The following is a 22,809-nucleotide window of genomic DNA, read 5'->3' on the forward strand; positions in this document are numbered from 1 at the left end:
TTCTCTGGGGCAGTCCTGTTTATGTCTACTTCTTTTGGAGTTTTAATCAGTTATCAATTGACCTAAAAAAAAAAAAGTTCTATTTTGACCAATAAACTTAGGGTCACAGAGGCAGGGCCTGTGGTTCAGAATGTGGGCTCTGGAGCCAGGCTGCCTGAATTCAAGTCTTTCCCTCTCTGGTTTTGTGTTGTGGGCTGGGGCAAGTCAGTCTATATTGTGTGTTCCTCGGCTATAAAATGAGGGGCACCCTTCCTGCGACGATTACATCAGTTAATGTGTGTAACGTCCTTTGCACAGCACCTAGTTTGCTCTCTGTTCGTATCAACTACTACTAGTATCAGCTGTATGATCTTGGCCAGGACACTTAGTACCATTGGGCCTCATTTTACCCATATGTAAATTAGAGGAAGAATACCGACCTCACAGGGTTTTTTTGAGTCTTAAATGAAACCTAATATCCTCAGTAAATTGCAAAGTACTATACAAATTTAAGCCTTTACTACTTTAACTCACAAACACATGATTAATTACTCTTCATTAAGCTGCTAATAGTGGAACACAAATCTTATGAAGCAACACTGTAAGCCATGCTTCCATAAAAATCTTCTTGTATAAAAGAAAAAGTTGAGAACAAATTAGTAAGACCAAAGAAATTTAAAATTTCATAAAATACCCTTATTCTTCATTTCCACTTTTTATAAACATAAAATGGTTGTTATAAAATTAGTTTACACTGAGTACCTTCTGGTAGTTTTTTCTCTTAGTATAATCTATGTTGTGCATTTTTTAAATACCCAGGGTAAAATTCTGGTCTATTAAGTCACAGAAGTTCCCTATGTCATTACAACTTGCTTCTGAACAACAGCAGCACTGCTAGATCTGACTGGCATTCTGTTCCCCAAATCTATTTAAATAGAAGGTTTAAGCACCACAGAATTCCTGATACCAGAATTTGCAGCATCCTTAAGGCTGTTACAAAAGAAATTTAGCCTTTCTGTGAGGGAACTCTCCTAATTTGGCACACAAAAAATATAAAAACCAAGTATGAAAGTAAAGAGATATTAAATTAACTAGAAATCATTAAAGACTTTTGTTTTTAGGTGGTGAGGAATTAAGGAGTAGGGGCCAAGACCTCCTGATTAACTTGGCCAGAAATGAAAGCACGGTTTCTGTTGGTCAACAAAACAGGTGTCAATCACCAAAACTGCACTTTGCTTGAAAACAAATAGGAAGCATTTTTCTGGATAGCTTTCATCTAAATAAAAGTTACCAACCTGCCCACAGTTCTGGAATGAGTTCTGTTTCTTCCTCACATTTTTCTCACAGAATACTGAATAAAAAGCTACAACCTTTCCTAATTTCTAAATTTGCCAACCACTGCAAGTGACACAGCCCGGCACAGAGCTTCTTGTAATACCTGACCGCGCTACATTAACCAATCCAGAAAACAGGAACGGTAACCTTACAATATTATCCCTTTAAGAATTCCACTAAATAGAAATCATCTAAGGCTTTTCACTAAAAGATTTGCTTTTCATTTTCTATTTCTTTGATACTTTTCCCACTCAAGTACTTTCCTGGTTTAGTCTTTCACTCATTTCTTCCCCAAAGTGGCTGTAATATATTTCTGAGAATCTTTAATTCATTTCTAGAAAACAAAAAATGTCCATAATGGTTTGCTTTCTTTTTCTGTTTCATAATGGTCTCATTTCTGTGATGTCAAAGTTTTATACCTTTTTCCTGACTCCCATTTCAAATATAGAAGGGGAAAGTACATAAATAAAACAAAATAAAAAAAAATTGAACAAGCTAAAAAAGAAAAAAAAAACTGACAAAGGTAGAAGACATTCTGCAATATTCGCAACTCCTTCAGAAATTGGAAAATGAAACTAAAGTTTACCACCAATGGACTAAAAGTGCCAATTTCCAGTAACAGCTAACACATTTTATCAAGATAATTTGGTGAACAGCCTCTTAAAGGTCATTTTTTATATAAATAAAAGAAAGTATTGAAAACTAAATTAATAGTAAATGCTGAAGAATATACTATCCTATTTTCCTCTCTCAACTGCTCTTTTCTTGAAGAGACATGCATGATTTTTAATGGAATGAATTTACAGTCTATCTCTTCCCTGTTCTTTCATTATTTGTAACTTTTTCACCTTTCTTATATCTTTCTTACGCTATCAGACTCAGATTAGATGATCACCTTCAGGAGGCCTCCCCTAACACCCAAGTTGGGCTAAAACTTGATATTTATGTTTCCACAATACCTGGCAGTATTCACCCTATTATATTCACATTATCTAGTTTCTGAATCTATTCTCTTACTATCAGGTAGGAGTTAATCTCAGTCATTTTCCTATTCCCAAAAATAGCACTGACAAAACAGCGTGTATAGAATATGTATTTGTTGGATGCCAGCAGGAAAGCCTTAAGAGGCAGACAAGTACAATGTGGCCAAATAACAACTGCTAGTCTTTCTCTTGCCTCTACACCATCAGAGACGCTGTATCCTCTGAGTGAACGGCTGTCTTCCTACTCCTACTCCCTTGGCCCAGCTAACTTCCTGTCACTTTTTAAGCCTCAGCTTAAAAAGCCTCAGTTGTCACTTTCTCTAGGATTGCTGAACTAATAAGCTGGAGTTAGGAGCCTCATCTACAGCCTCCCTTATCTATCTAATTTTCTCTATTATAGGACTCTGCTTCAGTGAACTCTTTGCTTGTCCAAATTGTCCAATTAACTATGTTGTATGAGAACAATGAGAAAGAACACACCGTCACTACTGAATCCCTGAAACATTAACATTGACTGCTACCAGGGTGGGTGATCAAGAAGTAACTGATATTTCTATGGACTTGATGGTTTTATAGGTAAATACTTATCCCCAAACTCACTGAGTTGTACACATTAAATATGTACAGCTTCTTACATATCAATTATATTTCAATAAAGTAGTTTTAAAAATTCATAAATATCCTTTATCTGTCAAGATCAATTTTAATAAACATTCATTATGAATACACAAATCAATGAATATAATCCCACTGTCATACTGAAATTTGTTGGGATAAAAATTACACAAATACTCAATTCTCATTTTCAGATTTCTGGATTATAGAAAAAGAAGGGCCGGGCGCCGTGGCTCACGCCTGTAATCCCAGCACTTTGGGAGGCTGAGGTGGGTGGATCATGAGGTCAGGAGATCGAGACCAACCTGGCTAACATGGTGAAATCACGTTTCTACTAAAAATACAAACAAATTAGCCTGGCGTGGTGGTGGACTCCTGCGGTTGCAGCTAGTCCAGAGGCTGAGACAGCAGAATGATGTGAACCCAGGAGGCGGAGCTTGCAGTGAGCAGAGATGGGGCCACTGCACTCCAGACTGGGCGACAGAATGAGATTCCATCTCAACAAAAAAAGGAAGGAAGGAAGGAAGGAAGGAAGGAAGGAAGGAAGGAAGGAAGGAAGGAAGGAAGGAAGGAAGGAAGGAAGGAAGGAAGGAGGGAAGGAGGGAAGGAGGGAGGGAGGGAGGGAGGGAGGGAGGGAGGGAGGGAGGGAGGGAGGGAGGGAGGGAAGGAAGGAAGGAAGGAAGGAAGGAAGGAAGGAAGGAAGGAAGGAAGGAAGGAGTAGACAAATGTGAAGACTTTATTTTACACTGAATTTATTTTAGGAATAATCTTTTAGAAATTCTTTTCAGTGATTTCAGTAAGAATCTTTTTGAAATTTTGTCACCTAGTTGAAATTCATCAATTATTTTATCAAATAAACAATAATTGAAAGTTTACTCAGGAAAGGTTGTTTTAGGATGTGTATCATGTCTGAATTTATTAATTATACCTAAATTACACAAATTATACTATTTTAAAACTTCTTATTTCTGCTTGCATTTTTTAATACGTGATTTTCTCAGCCATCTGCTTTAAGTTTTCTGGAGTTTGGGGAGTTTTTGACCACTTTTTGAATTTTTCTCCTTCTAGAAAATCCCTTTGCCATGCTGCTCTGGCTCAGTTCTCCTCTTAGATTTCCAATAATCCCCCTCTGTGTCCTCTACTGGCTCTCTTCTTCCTATTAACTGAGACCTTTCTTTTAGTCTTTTGCTTCACATTTTCCCCTCATTGCTTTAATAATTCTGTCTTCTTCCATGAAACCATTCCTATTTAGTTAACAACACCTAAATGTATATCTATAATCTGTTTTTTTTTTTTTCTTTTTTGAGACAGAGTATAGCTCTGTCGCCCAGGCTGAAGTGCAGTGGAACAATCTTGGCTCACTGTAACCTCCACCTCCCAGGTTCAAGCAATTCTCCTGCCTCAGCCTCCTGAGTAGCTGGGATTACAGGCGTGTGCCACCATGCCCGGCTAATTTTTGTATTTTTAGTAGAGATGGGGTTTCACCATTTTGGTCAGGCTGGTCTCGAACTCCTGACCTTGTGATCTGCCCACCTCAGCCTCCCAAAGTGCTGGGATTACAGGTGTGAGCCACCATGCCTGGCCATCTTTAACCTTAGTAACTTCTCTAAGCCCACATTTCTAACTAGGTATTTCACTGATATTTCATATTAATACACCCAACGTTACACTGATTTACTTCTGAATGTTTGTATCCTTTAGGATGACAGCATCATTCATTGTCATCCAAGCTCAGACCTCAGAGCCATATTTTACTGTCTTGATCTCATCATTAAAGCAGCTAATTTATGCTGTACTACTACTCTAGTGTATCTCATGTCTGCCTCTGCATCCTATTTCCATCATCATCACCTTCCTTTAGAATCTTGTTATTTGCCTAGAGTCAACTAACTATGTGGCCACCTCCCAACAATCTTGGGTGCTCCAGTCTATGGAGCACTCCAGTCTACGGATAGACTGTCTATGGTGCTCCAGTCTATCCAACTTCCAACAATATATGAGCTATGGATAAATGCCTCTCTGCTTGACCTTCAAACCTGACATAGCAAGTTTCATCTAAACTTGAGGATGTGAGATACAAGAAATGACAAAGGATTTATTCTTATTCCAAACAGGTAGCACAAGAGATACTCAACAAATATTTCCTAAAATGGAATTTTATTATGTATTACAGAAATGTTATCATGCCACTCTCCTGTATAAAGAGCTTTAATGGTTTCCCATTGTCTAGAGGATATAGTTTTCACTTCAGGGTTTACCCTTGGCTCCTGTATGCCTCCTTCTTCCTTCTCTTGTTACTTGTGGCCAGGCACTCTGGGATCCAGCCGTATGGCACCATTGAGTGCCTTTAGTAATGGGCCTATGCACATACCACTCCCTTTGCAAATAGTCTCTCTTTTATTATTTGTATGACTCTTATTTATCCCTTAAGATTAAGGGATCAGAAACTTCCTTGACCCATTCTGAATCAGCTGCTCTTAAGATAAAGCATAATTCTGTCATTCACGCTTACTACATCTGTCTGTTTCTCTGTATCCCTCTCACTCTATGGTAAGGTCTTTGAAGTCAGGAATCCATCTTTTTTAATTCCCCGGGGTCCACCACAGTACTTGTAGTTCATACATTTTGGTGAAAATACTTTTTTCTTCTACTAGTTATGCAACCAACTAGCTATATGTCCTTGGACAAACTATTTAATTGACCAGATTTAATTTTTCACTTCAGGCCTATTGGCCTCTATGCTGTGCTACATTCGAACCAGACCACTTGAATTTTCTAATGTTTATATTTTTCTCCAATGTCATTTTTCACTTTAACTTGCTGGAATTTTTCCTATTTGTAATACATCAGTGTCATACACCATCCTCTAATTTCACCCAATGTTTTTTTCAATCTTATAGTACTTTGTAAGATGTCTTCATAATTAGAAAAATATTTTGCCAAATATTAGAGTTAATCACCTATTCATAAACTATGACATAAAATGCTTTGCAGTAGCCAGGCGCAGTGGCTCACGCTTGTAATCCTAGCACTTTGGGAGGCCAAGGTGGGCAGATGACGAGGTCAGGAGTTTGAGAATCCTAGCTAACTCAGTGAAACCCTGTCTCTAATAAAATACAAAAAATTAGCCGGGCATGGTGGCAGGCACCTGTAATCCCAGCTACTCGGGAGGCTGAGGCAGGGGAATCATTTGAACCCAGGAGGCGGAGCTTGCAGTAAGCTGAGATTGCACCACTGCATTCCAGCCTGGTTAACAGGGAGAGACTCTGTCTCAAAAAACAAACAAACAAACAAAAAGCTTTGTAGTAAGAACAATGTTCTATATGTTTTGTGTTTCTCCTAAATAACACTGTCCCTGTAACACAGATTAAAAACTCAGTGTTAAATTAACGAAAATCTGTGTTACAATGAATACTAGGACATGTTATAACAGACCTCAGATAGCAAAACTGGGAGTCTGAGCAGAAGAATCTTTCACTACATTAAGCAATATCTTCTTTTATGACCTCTATAATTTTGAGACATAACGTTCTTATTTACCAATAATTCTTTCCTTCAGCCCTAACCCTTTAATCAACTTACTTTATATTCTCATTTGCAGGTACTTCAGGCAGTTGCACAGTAATCATGCCATCCAAGTTGGTCTTCCCAATGAAGGCAGGCTTGGTACGTAATACATCTGGTGCAGTCTTTGCTGTGACCCTGTGCTGCAGCCCACCAGCACTGTTTCCACGATTTGTCAGCACGAATGAATATGACTTCTCAGGCTTCAGGTTGACAATTAACTTCTGTGTGGCTCGGCCATCTACTTCTTCTACCATTTTCCCATCATCATAAAGAATCTAAAGAGATAAAACCAATCAAAAAAATCTGATTATCAGAGGGGCAAAATATATTTTCTAAACCAATGTGCCCTTGCTTATGGAAAATGTATATATAGTCAATTCTAATTTAGGTGACTTCTAAGCCCATGAGTGGTCATAATTCTGGAGATCACATCAATTTTCCTGTCATTTCCTACTGTGTCATGATAAAATGTTTCCAAGTCTATCAAAAATATACAAAGACATATATATATATATATATATATATATATATATATATATACTTACCAATATTAGACCTCTCAGTTGTATGTGATCTCAATGAAATATGTGCAGAAAAGCTCTATGTTTCAATGTATTATCAATACTGCTAATTTTCTAAAGGTTTTGGTTCCTCTTTCTAAATATATTTTTACTTTCCAAAATGTTTCTCTATTTCTTATTTCATAAATATGTACTTACTAACATCTCTTAATGGCAAGTCAGAGTTTAAAATGTGCCAACAATACAGGCCAGCGAATAAATTCAGAAACCCCCAGGGTATTTTAATATAAATAGGTAGAAACCATGTACATTTCATTCTCTGGCTGAAAAACAAAAGCACTAGCTTAGATGTAAAAAGTTCAAGTTCAAAGTAGTAGGTAACTTACAAGTGATGCCAGCCCTGGGTTTAAGCTCCTGCTCCCTCTTCAGAGTGAAAAGAACACATTTGCAAAGCACCCAACGATCTCCCATGTGAAAGTCACAAATGAGAACAGCAAGGACACGTGGCCAAAACGAAGTGGTCTGCTTGCGGTGCAAATAACTTACCCAGATAAATGGTCCTGTCTACTTTTTTTTTTTTTTTTTTTTTTTTTGAGACGGAGTCTCGCTCTATCGCCCAGGCTGGAGTGCAGTGGCCGGATCTCAGCTCACTGCAAGCTCCGCCTCCCGGGTTTACGCCATTCTCCCGCCTCAGCCTCCCGAGTAGCTAGGACTACAGGTGCCTGCCACCTCGCCTGGCTAGTTTTTTTGCATTTTTTAGTAGAGACGGGGTTTCACTGTGTTAGCCAGGATGGTCTCGATCTCCTGACCTCGTGATCCGCCCGTCTCGGCCTCCCAAAGTGCTGGGATTACAGGCTTGAGCCACCGCGCCCGGCCTCCTGTCTACTTTTATCTGTGATTTCTTACTAATGAGAAAACAACTTACTTTGAAAGGCATGGCAGAGTTATAATTCTCTGGAATCTCCCAAGACAGCAACACGGAAGTCTTCATTACTGCTTTGACATGAAAATTTTTTGCAAACACTGCTGGAAAAGGAAAAACAGTGTATTTAAACTATTCTTAAAACAGATGACCTGTCCTTTCCACCATGGACCACAGGGATTATGCTAGATGCTGTCTACTTTGATCAGAGAGAGAGAAGTATGATTTTCCTACCTGTTTAGAGCATTCATTTTAATACCCCAGTCTCATAAAGATCTTTCCTTTCTCTCCAATTCAGCCAACTATATTGTGTTTTCCTTACCTGAGGACATTGGGGTGCTGTCAGCCAGACTTGCTTGACATTCTATAACTGAAATCTAAGGCATCCAAGACGTAGTAAGTTTTACATACTTTACCTTTTTGTTTTTGCTGAACCTATTAATATGAATGGGCTGATCAGTTATTATAGCTTCAAAATACTGATTTCCAAAGACTGATATTCCTTTAAAGGAGGAAGGCCGTAAGCAGACAAATCCTACCTTGATCCACAGGCAGTGTCCTGAACTGGACACTGGGACTATATGGCCCGGGCCCTTTGCTCGTATGAGCACGTACTTTTACATCGTATGTGGTATCTGGTTTTAAGCCAGTGAGTGCCATAGTGGTGTCAGCTGGAACAATAAGCTGCTCCATTGGGAGAAGGGGGATGTTGATGTCCCTATAAAGAAGGGTATACTTGGTGATAATGCCATTTCTCTCTGCCAGGACAGGTGGTTGCCAAGATAACTGGACGGAGGTTGAAGTAGTGCTTTCTGAGTGAAGGTTTTGAGGGAATCCAGTTGGTACTTCTTCTGGAATGGAAATTTCCTTCACCATCTCCTCCCCAAAGCCCACTTTGTTTCTGGCTGAGAGCCTAAAGACATATGATGCTCCTTTGTGGATGTCTGTAGCTGTAAAGTGATCTTCTTTTTCAGAGAACTCGAGAGTAGTAAGTGGTTCCATATCCTTGCGGCCAAATTTTAGACGGTAGCCCTGAAGAGGTCCGAATGTGTCCACAGGAGGGTGCCACTGAATGAGAGCAGTATTCATCTGAGTGTGGTTAATCACAAGCCGAGGTTTCCCTGGAACTGGAGCACATGGGATGGAGTGGTAAGACCAATCAATGTGAATGTCCACATTTCAGTCATTGCCAAATGAGGGAGTTCCACTCTACTGGTATTCCCATTTTCTTACTTACCCAAACAAAACAAAACAAAACAAAAAGGCAATGTTTGACCTACATACCTTTGTGGAAATACACTCCTTGTCTTACTTTATTAAAGTAGGCTGAGATACTAGAATTTGATAATGGACACAAACAGAAATTATCATTGAAACAACAGCTTAAGGGAATTTTTTTTGACACCTGCACATTTTAAATCTTCACACATAAAGGTTCATATCAAAGAAAAATTAATTTGAGCAAAGATCAGCCAATTAGATATCACTAATAAGAATAACTATAATGATTATTTATTCATTGAGTATGGCAATGTACCGGCACCATGCTAAGCGCATTGCATATAGTATTCACAATTGGTTTACATTCCTGACTCCTCACTATATTCTTGGATTAGTTATTATTATCTCTATCTTCTATAATGAGAAAATGAGGCCCAGAGAGGTAGAAAACTGTCCAAGGCCAGCGTGTAACAAGTGAGAAAGCTACAAGACAAAACCCAACTCTGTCTGAGTCAATTGCTTAAATGCTTAATTGTGCTGTTATGTTGCTTAAAACTTAAACAAAATATGAAATAATATCGCACTGACTTACTATGAATCTAATTTGCACTTTCTGTCTAACTTTACTATCCACATCATTCATCTTCATCAAGTTCTTCATCTGTGAAATGGGAATTATATTAAGATCTACTTTATATTGTTCTTGTGAATAATAAATGAGGAAATTCATATAAAGTCTTAGCATGAGGTTCTGCATTCTATTAATATTAATCAATTATTAACAATCCAAATATTAAACTTTTTATGGTGAAGGGCTAGCTTCCAATGAGTACAGAATTTATTTACCTTTTAAGTTAGAAATGTGAAAAGTTCTAATCTACTCATTCAATGCATTATTATATATGTATTTATTTTTAATGGAGAGCAATTATTCCTGGAATCCACAACAAAAGACATTGAGGGAGGATCATCAGAATCAAAACTAAACCAAGTTAACAGAAAGAAGAAGAAAGGCCAAGTACGGTGGCTCATGTCTGTAAACCCAGTAGTTTGGGAGCTGAGGTGGCAGGATTGCTTGAGCCAAAGAGTTCAAAACCAGCGGCTGGGTGCAGTGGCTCATGCCTGTAGTCTCAGGACTTTGGGAGGCAGAGGCGGGTGGATCACTTGAGGTTGGGAGTTTGAGACCAGCCTGACCAACATGGAGAAACCCCGTCTCTACTAAAAACATAAAAATAGCCAGGCATGGTGGCGCATGCCTGTCATCCCAGCTACTCAGGAGGCTGAGGCAGGAGCATCACTTGAACCTGGGAGGCAGAAGCTGCAGTGAGCCAAGATTGTGCCACTGCACTCCAGTCTGGGCAACAAGAGCAAAACTCCATCTCAAAAACAAACAAACAAACAAACAAACAAACAGCCTGAAAACAGCTTGGCAACATAGCAAGACTCATCTCTATGGGGAAAAAAAAAAAAAGGCATGGTGTCACATGTCTGTAGTCTTAGCTACTCAGGGGGCTGAGGTGGGAGAACTGCTTGAGCCAAGAGTTTGAGGCTACAGTGAGCTATTGATCACACCACTGCTGCCCAGCCTAAGTGACAGTGAAACTGTGTCTCAAAATTATGAACGTGAAGAAAAAGAAAGATGGTAGGAAAGGAGGAAAGCTTACAGTAATGGGAGACAGGTGACAAAAAATCATACCATGGGGATACAGATTAAGGTAAAAAAAATCACTAAAAAAGATTATGAGACAATATATAGAATATTCACCTCAGAGATGGACTGATTAGCCTCTTCATTTTGTATTTCAGAAAGTGAGACCAGGTGGAGATGTGCTCTGCTCTCAGAAATAACATTAAGATATTTACTTCCTTAACCAATGGAGCAACAGTTTTGTTTCACATGCTGGGAAGATTCATAGCACGCTTATGTAACTCAGCTAACCCACAATGTATGAGAATAATATTCTCTAAAGTTTTTAGATAAATAATTACCCAATAACGTGTGTTGTGTTATATATGTAAAACATGTGTGTTGTGTTGTATATATAAAACACGTGTGTTGAAGGTAGGCCCAGGAACCACATCATTGTGTACTCACTGTGTTCCTCAGGAAAAACGCATCCAGAGATCTTAACAACCAACTAACCCTCTCAGAACACAATCCATCCATAAGTTGGAGACTGTGTGAACTATTCCATTTGCTTTTAATGTATTTACAATTATCTTAATTTTAAAATAGTACTTTAAGGTAGAGACACTGGCAGACATCTTTAATTCCCCTTTGTGTATACACAGCATTTACATGATTTGTTCATGAAAATGTCAGTTATGGTCTCTAGGATTAAACACCTGAGTCTCTGTTGTGAAAAATCCATGGTGAAATAGAGCTTTCAGCAGAGAATACAGCCTTCATATGAAACTCAGTTGAAACAAGTGGGTGGAAACACAACTATTAATTTTCAACATTCTCCAGGACGACAGATTAAAAATATTTATTAAAATTTTTTGAAATTCTAGTTCCAATGAACTGCATAGTAATATATACACTGTGTATCCTGTTTCTGTAAGATGCATGTAAAGCTAGGATAAATAAAAATAATTTCTTGATATACCACAAATATAGATTGCATTCTAATATTTGTCATTTATGAGCATGTTCTTATTAACTGATGTTTCACTTTATAATATTGCTATAGTACACATTTGGAGAAATATAATGGGCTGGCAAAGTCTAGGAAAAAACCCACTGACTTTGTAAATGTATATATTTATTCTTCTGTGGGAGTCAAAGCTTAGGATGGAATAATCTCTTTTGCTTTCGATGTTGGCATGACCTTTCTTATTCTGGGACAGAAAGGCTTGTCGGCTTGGAATCACAAGATCAAAGTAATGATCTAGAAATAAGAGCGTTAGCTCTGACCTACTGGCTTCCCCTGCTGTACACAAGGATCTCAGTCTGCTCTCTATTGCCAAACCCACAACAGTCATTCCTTCCCTGGGCAGAAGTTTTACTAAGCCTGAAAACTATGAGACAACCAGCCTGGAAGTGCCATGAAGCATACAGGAAGGGCTCAGTAAAGAAATGAATGCTTGTGCAGCTTGGAGAAGAACTCCCAATTATCACCTAAGGAGAGGCTGACCCCCTGAAGGGTCACACGAAGGGATGCCCAACATTTCGATAAGCATGTGAATAAAAGAAATAGTAAATGCAGTTTAAATAGGTTGGAGTAAGGGTTTGGGACAGTTGTGGTACTTCATCCAGGGAATCACTGATAGGATAAAAAGGGGGAAAAGGAACGAGGAGAGAGTTCTATATCATTGAATACATAGTTAAAAAGAATTCTCCCAAACTCCACAGATTGGCAATGGAACCTGGCTTCCAGAAACACTATAGGTATTAAACATTTACCAACAATTCACTTAGTGCAAATACTTGTACACTGGCACACAGGTATTTGAGTGAGGAAATAAAGATGGATACAGCAGGGTCTATGTTCTCTAACACAGGCATATTCCAGTTGGGAAAATAACGAGGTGGGATAGATTGTGCGATCTGTGGAGTCTGGCTCAGGTTTCTAATGCCTTAGGGTTATTCTGTAGACTACTTTTATAGGTCATGCCAGCTGTTGGTTCAATGGTTCTGCTCACTCCAGCACTGGAGCTTGAGGGTTGGTAAGATGAAAGGGTCTTAAATAATTACTCAGGGGAGTCAGAAGGTCACTTTTTGGCCAGGTCTTAGCAAACATATTGGAAGCAGCAGAGAAGGTCCAGCTACAAAGTAAATAACTCTAATTTATGTCATGACATATAAGCTCTTCTCCCTTTTACATTAACTTATTCTCTTACATTCTTTAAAAAATCTCTTAGGACTTCAGAATTGGTATATATGTGTGGTTGCCCTTTACTTTTTAACAACTGCAATCATTGGCGATCAACCGAGGTACTTAGTTGCAATGGCTCTAAACTTAGCCCCAATTTAACCTAGTACCAAAGCAACAACAATCATAATTGACTAGACTTGGGCTAATATTTCCAAATTCTCCCTGTCACAGTCATCTTTAGATTATCCTTAACACAGCTGTTCAATATAGTACTGAAATTCAGGTAAAAATATACAGAAAATGTCAAACCAATGAATTTTCTGTTTGCCTTTAACCTCAAGGCCTCAGGAGTAAACTAAATATTACAATACAGAATAATGGGAGTATTAACAAAGAAAATACAGATATTTCATAATCATTGAAACATAAAAGCCAACATTTTCTTCAGAAGCACCCTTCAAGTTGTATGAATCTCCTGTAGATTATACTTAAACTATGATCAGTACTCTTGTTTCAAAGATATGATTATTTACAGGTTCTAGAAATAAGGTATAATAAACAAACACTCCACAATCAGGAAGTTTACTATTAAAATAAAATTTCACGAGAATTCCTGAATTCTTTGTGGGAGCTGTAACTAAATACCTTTACAATTATGATTATTAGGAGCCCACATCTGTGAGATAAATTCAGTAATTCTTCACAGTCACATAAATATACGAGGATTTTTAGTACGGTATACAAAACAAAACAAATTGATATATCCACTAATTGCCTAGGGATAAACCATGAATAGGGGCTGCTTATGCAAGGAAAAACTAGAGCTTCTCTCTTAAAGGAATTAAATTTGGATTATTCTACTTTCTTCCCAGGTGCAGTGGGGAGGTCTTACAAAAGTAAATGTATAGGCATCTAAATTGCAAGCATTTTCTATCTCAATACCGAAGCCTCTATTGATTAAGAAGGATCTAAAATAGTGAATGAAAATGCCAAAAGAATTCTATATATGAATAAGTTCTAAAATTCTAAAATGCCTACTGTATGGTAACTAAAAAGGAATGAGATGGCATTAGTGACGTTAAAATAGAAAAAATCATCCCTTTCTCTAAAATTCATACCCCTTGGCTATAAATCCTCTACTTTCTTGTCATCCTAACGTGACCCTATTTAATGGGCAACAGGGGAGTGGTGCTTAATATAAGACATTTCAGAGTTATTATGGCATATTTATAAATGTAGGTGAAGGAAATGCATGTTGTTCAATTTGAGATTGAACTCTTGGTTGTTGATGTTGTAATAGAGACTGGTTCCATAGCCAGATAGTGATCATGCCATCATGCCCCTCACTGAACACGTGTCTGCTCTGCAGGGCATTAAATTAGCTTGATGTAATGGTATTTTTAAAAAAAAGCCCAGAAGATTCAGCCTTGAAGGAGTTTTGCCATCTGTAATCCTGCTGCCTGAGGCAATTCCAGGTGGTAGGATGCGAGCGAGGCAAATCTTATGACATTTAGACAAAGCTGGCAGTGAGCATGGTACCCAGGAGAGCACTCAGCATCACAGCTGTTCTTTCCTTTATGCCTTTACATAGAGGTATGTTCCTAAAAAGTTGTTGGAGAAGTGATTCGGGCGGAGTAAATCAAATCACGTTTTCCATGTTCACAGGAGATTGCTATATATGAGGACTGGAGGAGCATCCTTCTGTAATTATCTCTTAATTTACTCATTCTACAATGCTTGCTCTTCCTTCATGCTGGCTTTTCCACACAGTAACCCTAAAAAGCACTGAAGAAGCCTTATTCTTTAGAAGGGAGTAATTTTATACTATTTAGCCTTCTTAATTTTCTTTTTCTTTTTTGTTTTCTATCTTTTGTTCAATTTGGCTTTAGGATCCCCACAGCAGGGGGTGGGGAAGACAAAATGACAAAAGGTAGAACTGTTAGAACTGTAAGTCATGAACCCAGTTTAAGATGGCAGCTCTTCTAAGGAGATTTGTTGTCCAGGGAAGTTGAAATTTTTGTTTGATTTCCCTGCCCAGACTCCTTCCCTCCAGACCTTCATGGGACTTGATCCTTCACATCATTTGAGTCTCAAAAAATCCTTCCTCTACAAGAACTTCTCAGCCCCTAGAGGCTGCTTGATCCTTAATTGCCTATACACTTTTACTTTTCATCTTATCACTTTCTGACATTTTATTTTATACTCCTTTCGTCACTTGTTAATTATCTAGTCCTATTCAGAAAGTAAATTTCGTAAGTGCAGATTCTTGTTCTGTTTTGTTGATTGCTTCATCCCCAGTGCTGGTTACAACGCCTGACACACAGAAGCTGCTCAAAGAAATACTTGTTGAATGACTGATTGAACAGTTTAGACAAATTATGCACTTGGACTATTTTTTCCCTGATATGTTTTTTTTTGCCCCTGAACTAAAAACACAAAAGTTGACCATAGTCCATTTATTTCCTCTGTTATTATAATAATAAAAGCCTGCTAGAAGCTACCCATACCATTTAGAAAGTTAGTATTACGGCCGGGCACGGTGGCTCAAGCCTGTAATCCCAGCACTTTGGGAGGCTGAGACGGGCGGATCACGAGGTCAGGAGATCGAGACCATCCTGGCTAATATGGTGAAACCCCGTCTCTACTAAAAAATATAAAAAACTAGCCGGGCGAGGCTGTAGTCCCAGCTACTCCGGAGGCTGAGGCAGGAGAATGGCGTAAACCCGGGAGGCGGAGCTTGCAGTGAGCTGAGATCCGGCCACCGCACTCCAGCCTGGGCGACAGAGCGAGACTCCGTCTCAAAAAAAAAAAAAAAAAGAAAGTTAGTATTACTATTCAAGGCACATATATGCACAGACATGATTACCTGCCCCAGTGGTGGACACCAGTTTGGGCTTGCTGCGAGCACCATCTCCTTTGGTTGTGTAGGCTGTGACCGTAAGGGAGTAGGAAGTTTCAGGCTGGAGCCCAGAAATGATCATGTCCTGAAATGACAAAACAAAATGTCACTGATTCAAAACATGCTACTAATGCCCTGGGGGAAAAACAAGACCAGACGTCTGCCTTCATTCTGCAAATGCTCGCACATCCCTTGCAGCCATGCTAAGCCCTGGAAATTTCATGCCTGAGCTCATGCTATCCAGATCTGTTTTCATGCTGATATCGAAGGGGTGTCTTCAGGCATCTTGGGAGGTAGTTTTAGGGTATTAGTCAAAGACATTAAATCTGGAGCCAGACTTCCTGAATTCTTCAACTTTCATGTCCTTACTAGCTTGGACAGACCAAGTACGTTTACCTATCTGTGCCTCCATTTCCCGTGTGAACGTTGGAATTATAATAGGACCCCAAAGGATTTTATGAGTTATATCAGGTAAACTCACAGAACTAAGCCTGACTTCTAGGAAGCATTCCATGAAAGAGGGATTATTTTATGCCAACAGCTCTCCACACACATCCACTGTAACCCACAGACTGCAGATGCAGCTGATGCCAGCAGTCTGTTTTATCACTATGGAAGAATTTTACCAAATGGTTGTTGTTGGACCTAGATACCCTGAGAGAGAATTTGCTTAGGGCTCTCTTATTCACTGATTGTATTATCATGTTTATTGGTTATTTGTATAGGCTATGAGCAGAAATCATTATCCACTGAGGAGAATTTTCACACACATTAAAAAGCAGCCATAAAAGCAAAGAATACAACCGGACTTTAGTTTTACCGCATCACCAGTATGTGTTCAATTTATTTGGACTTTCTAAAAACGTTAAATACCACATACTATTTACCAAAATTCTTAGTTTTCTCTTAGTCAGGGCTCAAAGCGGTGGTGGTTATAAGACCAGATGGTCTTTGATCTATTCCTTTAAACTACGGGTTATGGGATTCTTTAGAGATTCTGGCTATTAACTTATGTATTTTAAGAACAAATACCAGAGCTGCATGTACACATGCGCACTCACACACACAGCCACACACAGAGCAATATAAAAACCCTTTCAGATTTTTGGCACAGCTGTGTTTTCAAATTGAATATGGATAAATTTAGGAAAATACACAACGTCATTGTCTTCCAAATCTAAGGACAATGTGACTGACGAGTGAATGAATTATATTGTGTGAAATACAGTAGGTTTTTTTTTTTAAGCAAGGCTGTAACAGATACCATAGAGCTCAATTGTTGAAGCTGACTCCAAATACGACAGCTCTGACAACATGCTTTCTCAAAAGAGTAGGAATATCTCATTGTGGAAATTCAAGAAGTTCAGATATCATCCTGAAGAGTCACTGGAAATTTTATTATGCCAGATAAATGGGCTATTTGGGAGAGATGTTGTATTTCCAGGACCTTGGAATGGTTTCCCTAACGTTACAGAGGATAGAAAAACCAAGTAAACTACCCAAGAGCAGTATTTTAAATGACAGCAGACACACTGACTATCCCGAAAACTATCATGATTAAATGCCAACATTATTGTTTCCAAGGTTGCCCTCACATGCCACTGGAGTACTGCTGAAAAGCAGGCATGGCTAACTAGAAAAAGCAGCAAGGCTTGCTTTCATCACTAAATTTTGTAGCAAGAAATGATGCACTCTGAGCCTTATATGTTTCTTATCATGAAATTAGAGTTAACCACACACATCCATTCTCTTGCCCAGGTTGTTAGAGGATAACAGACGTAACGCAATTTGAAATGCGTCAAGTCCCCTGCAGTGGTATAATCTCAACTGGACACACCTCTATCTGCCATGATCATACCCTTTCTTGGATTACATTTTATTTCTTTAAGAGGTGGGTATACTTCCTTCCTTGGTTGTTTCAGTATGCTCTGTGAGGTGATGTGCCTGGTACTATGGTCATAATTCCTTATTCTCTTTGTTTCCTCCTGTCCTGTTTCCACTTTGCTTCTTGTCCCTGACTGTTAAAAGTTGGCATACCTGAGGTTCTGTCACAGTCACTGGTATACTGTTTCTCTCTAACCTTAAAAAAAAAAAGAAAAAAAAAACTGCATCCATTTCTAAACCTTAAGTAATTATTTCTGACCATATTCCTGATTTATTTCAGCTGTGACTTCCAATCTGCGCTCCAGTGGCATATACATTGTAAATATCTGCTGGATGTTTTCCTGTGACTACCCAGTGTGACTTCAAGTTCAAATGAACTAAAACTTAAAAATCATTCCTGGAAGTAGACTCCCCCTCCTTACTTCCATATTTTAATGAATGGTAACACATTTGCAAAACTTATAAGCTATCTTTGACCTCTTTCTCTTCTTCAATTCTTAGCAAGTTTTTTGCCAATTCTTCCTTTTATTGATCCTAAGTATCACTTTTTCATTTCTACTGCCTCAACTCTGTTGCATTTTTATCACTTCATGACTAAATTAGCAAAATAACTTTTTTGCCTGCTTTTCTATCTGCCACCTTTTTACTCTCTAATCTATCCACTAAGTCACTGGTCTTTAAACTGCAGGTAATGACCCATTTAGTAGGTTGTGAAATCAATTTAGTCAGTCATGACCAGAATTTAAACAAACAGAAATGAAATGGAATAAACTTGAATACTTAATGTTAGTGTTTATTATACAAAATATGGTTCTATAAAATTTGTATTTTAGTTAAACATATGTGTGCATTGAATCACGACATATAATGTATTTCTTTAGTAAAAGGCGAAAGATTTATTCGATCTGAAGAGAAACCAGTGAAATTATAATGTATTTCTTACTGTGAGTTATAGTCAAAGAAGTTTATGGTCAAAAACGCTGCTGCACTGGCAATCCCACGAGAACTGATACCTTGGACACAGTTACAAGATTCCCAATAACAGTCCTGTGCATTGGCAGTATTCATTCAGTGAATGGAAGAATACCTTCCTGTCAGCCTTTAACTCATTTTTTAAAATTTCTCCTATATCGCTCTAATATTGAAGAGTTAAAGACTGACTGGCCAGCTTTTTGGCTTGACTCTTCTGGTTTTTCCAGTATTATATTATAGTTGACCTCTTAGCTCTATTTACCACTGAGTTACTTACAGGAAGCCTTCATTTATATCAAATTGTCAGGCTCACTGTCATGTGACTATACCACATGCTCAACTGTCTCAATGACTGGTTTTGCTGTGCTCAACTTAAAAAAATATATACGTTCCACCTCCAGCTCCCCAACACACACACCCACACACACACACACACACACACACTTTTTCACTTATTCAGTCTTTAATCATCCCTTAAATTCTCAACTGAGCTTCAGGACTTCTTTTACTATCTTGGACCACTGTCTCTGAATTCATAGCACTTACTGACACTGTCCACTAATTTATTAATGCATGGTACACTGCTGTAGGCCATATATTTTGCTGCATTTTATGAAACTTTTCAGAACTTTACTCTTCCTTAGCCACTTAGAATATAAACACTAGAAAGGCAGGTGTCACATCATGTGTCCCTTGCAGTGGCATATACATAACAGTCCCTCAATAAATAACATAGAGCTTTCATTCAAATATTTTAAAAACATTCCTCCCTCAGCAAGATACTTTCTACTTCTTGACATAATCCATTCATCATTCAAATATGTATGGGTAAAAGTGAAGAACAGCCACTTCTAGTTAGAGTTAATCAGTGCCAGATCTGTATCTTGTTATCCACTGGATATGTGACCCTGGAGTAGGATTTATGAGCAGCCTACACCAAACAATCTGACATCTCCAGTCTGCAATGCCTTAATTTAAAGCAAGCTTGTCCCACATGCAGCCCAACACAAACTTGTAAACTTTCTTAAAACATTACGAGATTGTTTTCTTTTTGAGCTCATCAGCTGTCGTTAATGTTAGTGGATTTTATGTGTGGTCCAAGACAATTATTCTTCTTCCAACGTGGCCCAGAGAAGCCAAAAGATGGGACAACACCCCTGTATTTTAAAGCATGCCTCCTCTGACTGTCACAAAGCAGAGTTAGTAGCAGCCATCAAAATAAATATCACAAGCCCATGACATTTCTTATGCAGTCAATAGCACCATGCTGATTTCACAAAACAGAAACCAAAATAAAAAGTGCATCACATAGTGAAGATAACTTAAAAATAATTTGTTAGTTCATGCATCCAAGCAAACTGTGATGACAGATCACAAATAAGTGAAAGGATGTCAGAGAAAACAAGCATATATAGTCTGCTTTTGACAAAACAGTCAAAAATTACTCACATGTTCAGTAGTATCATCAAATTCCCACTGATTGAGAGTAAGAAGGTTGGGAGGAAAACAAAATAAAAAGAAAAAAAATTTAAAGCCTTAAACAGGCAGTGTTGCCCTTCTTAGACTAAAAAAATTGAAAAAATAAACAAAGCAGTGTGTACAATAAAATTCCAGAGAATGTGTGTTTTGCTGCCACCTCCACCTCTGATTGGGAAGTCAAATTAAATATTCTTTGTTACTGTTATCACTAAAACCAGCTAATATTCTTTAAATGTATGGTTCACTGAAACATAGCAATGAGGCACAGAAAAAGTGAATATTTCTACTCATATCCTACTCATATTTATTTTGACTTCTATCTTAAGTTACACAATTAAAAGTCACTATTTAGATTAATATCTTTCATTATATTTAACACTTATAGCTTCAATGAAGTCCTGTGAGATGTAATGAAATTTCAGTGAAGAGTCAAGGAAAATAAATGAGATGGGAAAGAAAGAAAATACACAAGAAAAATCAGCAATTAATAAAGAAAAGACAAAGAAGAAGAGGAAAAAAAGAGTTGACGTTTAATGCATTTGGTATTATATAATTCCGTTAACTACCAGATTTTACAATGGAAATGGGACAGAATTACTGTTTTGTAACGTAAAATATCTAAGAACCAAAGGAGAACATCAAAGCACGATGGTCATATTGTTTTCTTTTCCATAATTGTAGACTTATATGATAAAATATAGCGATGGTTTTATTAATTTTATAACTTTCTTTTTATAGGCACCACATAATAATTATTTGCAAAAATCAAGTCAATGGCCCCTTTCCAGTGTTGGAGGGGTATTATGAAGCTCTACTGCATTTATGGAAGTGGCCTTGGGGTAGATGAGAGCCGTGAATCCAGATCCCTTTGCTTAGAATGTTTCAAAACTGAAGAAAACATAAAGGCTTTTGAGAGTTGACTTGTATTAAGACTTGGGGGGTAAGTACTTTCCTTACAGGCACAGGGATATTTATTGCTCTCTTTTTTTATATTTATTTATTTTGGGACAAAGTCTTGCTCTGTTGCCAGGCTGGAGTGCAGTGGTGCAATCTTGGCTCACTGCAAACTCCACCTCCCGGGTTCAAGCAATTCTCCTGCTTCAGCCTCCCTAGTAGCTGGGACTACACAGGCGTGTGCCGCCACATCCGGCTAATTTTTCTATTTTTAGTAGAGTCGGGGTTTCACCATGTTGAGCAGGATGGTCTCGATCTCTTGACCAGGGGATACATCCGCCTTTACAGACAAGAATGTAGAACTGGGCAACCTGGTGCCACAGTTTTCAACTTGCTTCATAATCTTCCTGACTTTCACACAAAGAAAGGTATTTTCATTTGAAATAAATTTCAAATATTTTACAAACTCCATCCTTTTCCCTGCCAAGTCACCAATTTCTTGGATAATGAAAGTATTCCAATGATCATAATATCCCATCCCCATGATATCTCATCACCATTTGACACAGCAAAGGTAAGCCAGTACATGAGTCATGTACAATTTTCAGGATGGTAGTTACAAATTGAAATCTTCATCTTCCTTTCAGGAAAATATGTAAAACCCAAGTGAATTTATTATGGGACTATCTCTGAATCATCTCTAATTTTTGAAAAATTGTGAAAATTTTCAATGCTCTCTTTTAAACAACTAATTATAAAACCAGGTTGTGATACCATAGTTGCAAACCACTACCCAAAGATCAATACAATTTCTCATATACTCAACTATTCATTTTCAGTACTTTTTTTTTAAACCTTGGTTCAATATAAGGATCCCATTTATTCTCTAGGAAATTCTAATTTAATTTTTAATATCATTGTCACCATCTTCATTTTCTGGGACATGAAACAATGAGTTTCATCAAATATGTAATTTGATGAAGAAGTACTAAATATAATACTGAGTAACTGTACCTGAATAAAAATGTCTATTCTTCAATGGAAGAAGACATACATTTAGAAATTAGAACAACTAAGTTCCAAGTTATGTCAGCACAGAAGAAAATAGATTCCATCAGCCAAACTGCAGTTTAGAAATCTTCTCTTTGACTCAACTAAGACAATCATTTTTTGAAGTCAGAAAGGCAAACTCAAATATGGTTGTAAAGGGTTGAATATCTGTATTTTAAGGAAAAAGTGACATGTTTTTAATCAGACTTGAGTGTCATTTCATTACAATTCCCTTCCTCACTTGATAGTAACTCTGACTGAAAAGATCAATATACATCAATGTGTAATGAAAACTAGAATTTTGTACAGGATTTTTTAAATGTCGAAAAACTAAAATAAGGCCAATTGCAAGATGTGAACTAAGACACACTTATGTAAAAATCGAGGTACATAACTTCAGAGGCTTACCTGTGCATCAGCCAGCATGACATCTTTCAGCATGGGCTGGCCCTTGGGCTCACCATTTTCCATCCTCACATAATGTACCTGGTATCCTCTTATCTGGCCATGCTGTTTATTGGGCACAGGTGAGCGCCATGAGACTTTAACAGATGTTGAGTTGACAGCCTCCACCTCGACTTTGCGAGGAGGACCACTAGGAACTGGAACAACATCATTGGATAAAAGAAATTATAGGCACTTGTCCCACCCAATCAGAGCATTTTCTGCA

The 22,809-nt window shown here is 38.0% G+C and overlaps 1 protein-coding gene across 1 annotated transcript in view; it reads right to left on the bottom strand.

The window, feature by feature from the left end:
- The window catches only part of PTPRD (protein tyrosine phosphatase receptor type D), a 339,878-nt gene that overhangs the window by 163,020 nt on the left and 154,049 nt on the right, over positions 1-22,809 (bottom strand). Inside the window, 6 exon segments of the mRNA XM_030919181.1 lie at positions 6,495-6,754; positions 7,926-8,023; positions 8,462-9,049; positions 15,828-15,945; positions 20,166-20,192; positions 22,548-22,741. Of these exon segments, the coding sequence (XP_030775041.1) occupies positions 6,495-6,754; positions 7,926-8,023; positions 8,462-9,049; positions 15,828-15,945; positions 20,166-20,192; positions 22,548-22,741 (1,285 nt within the window).

Source organism: Rhinopithecus roxellana, chromosome 16 (genome assembly GCF_007565055.1).
Source record: "Rhinopithecus roxellana isolate Shanxi Qingling chromosome 16, ASM756505v1, whole genome shotgun sequence".
NCBI lineage: Eukaryota > Metazoa > Chordata > Mammalia > Primates > Cercopithecidae > Rhinopithecus > Rhinopithecus roxellana.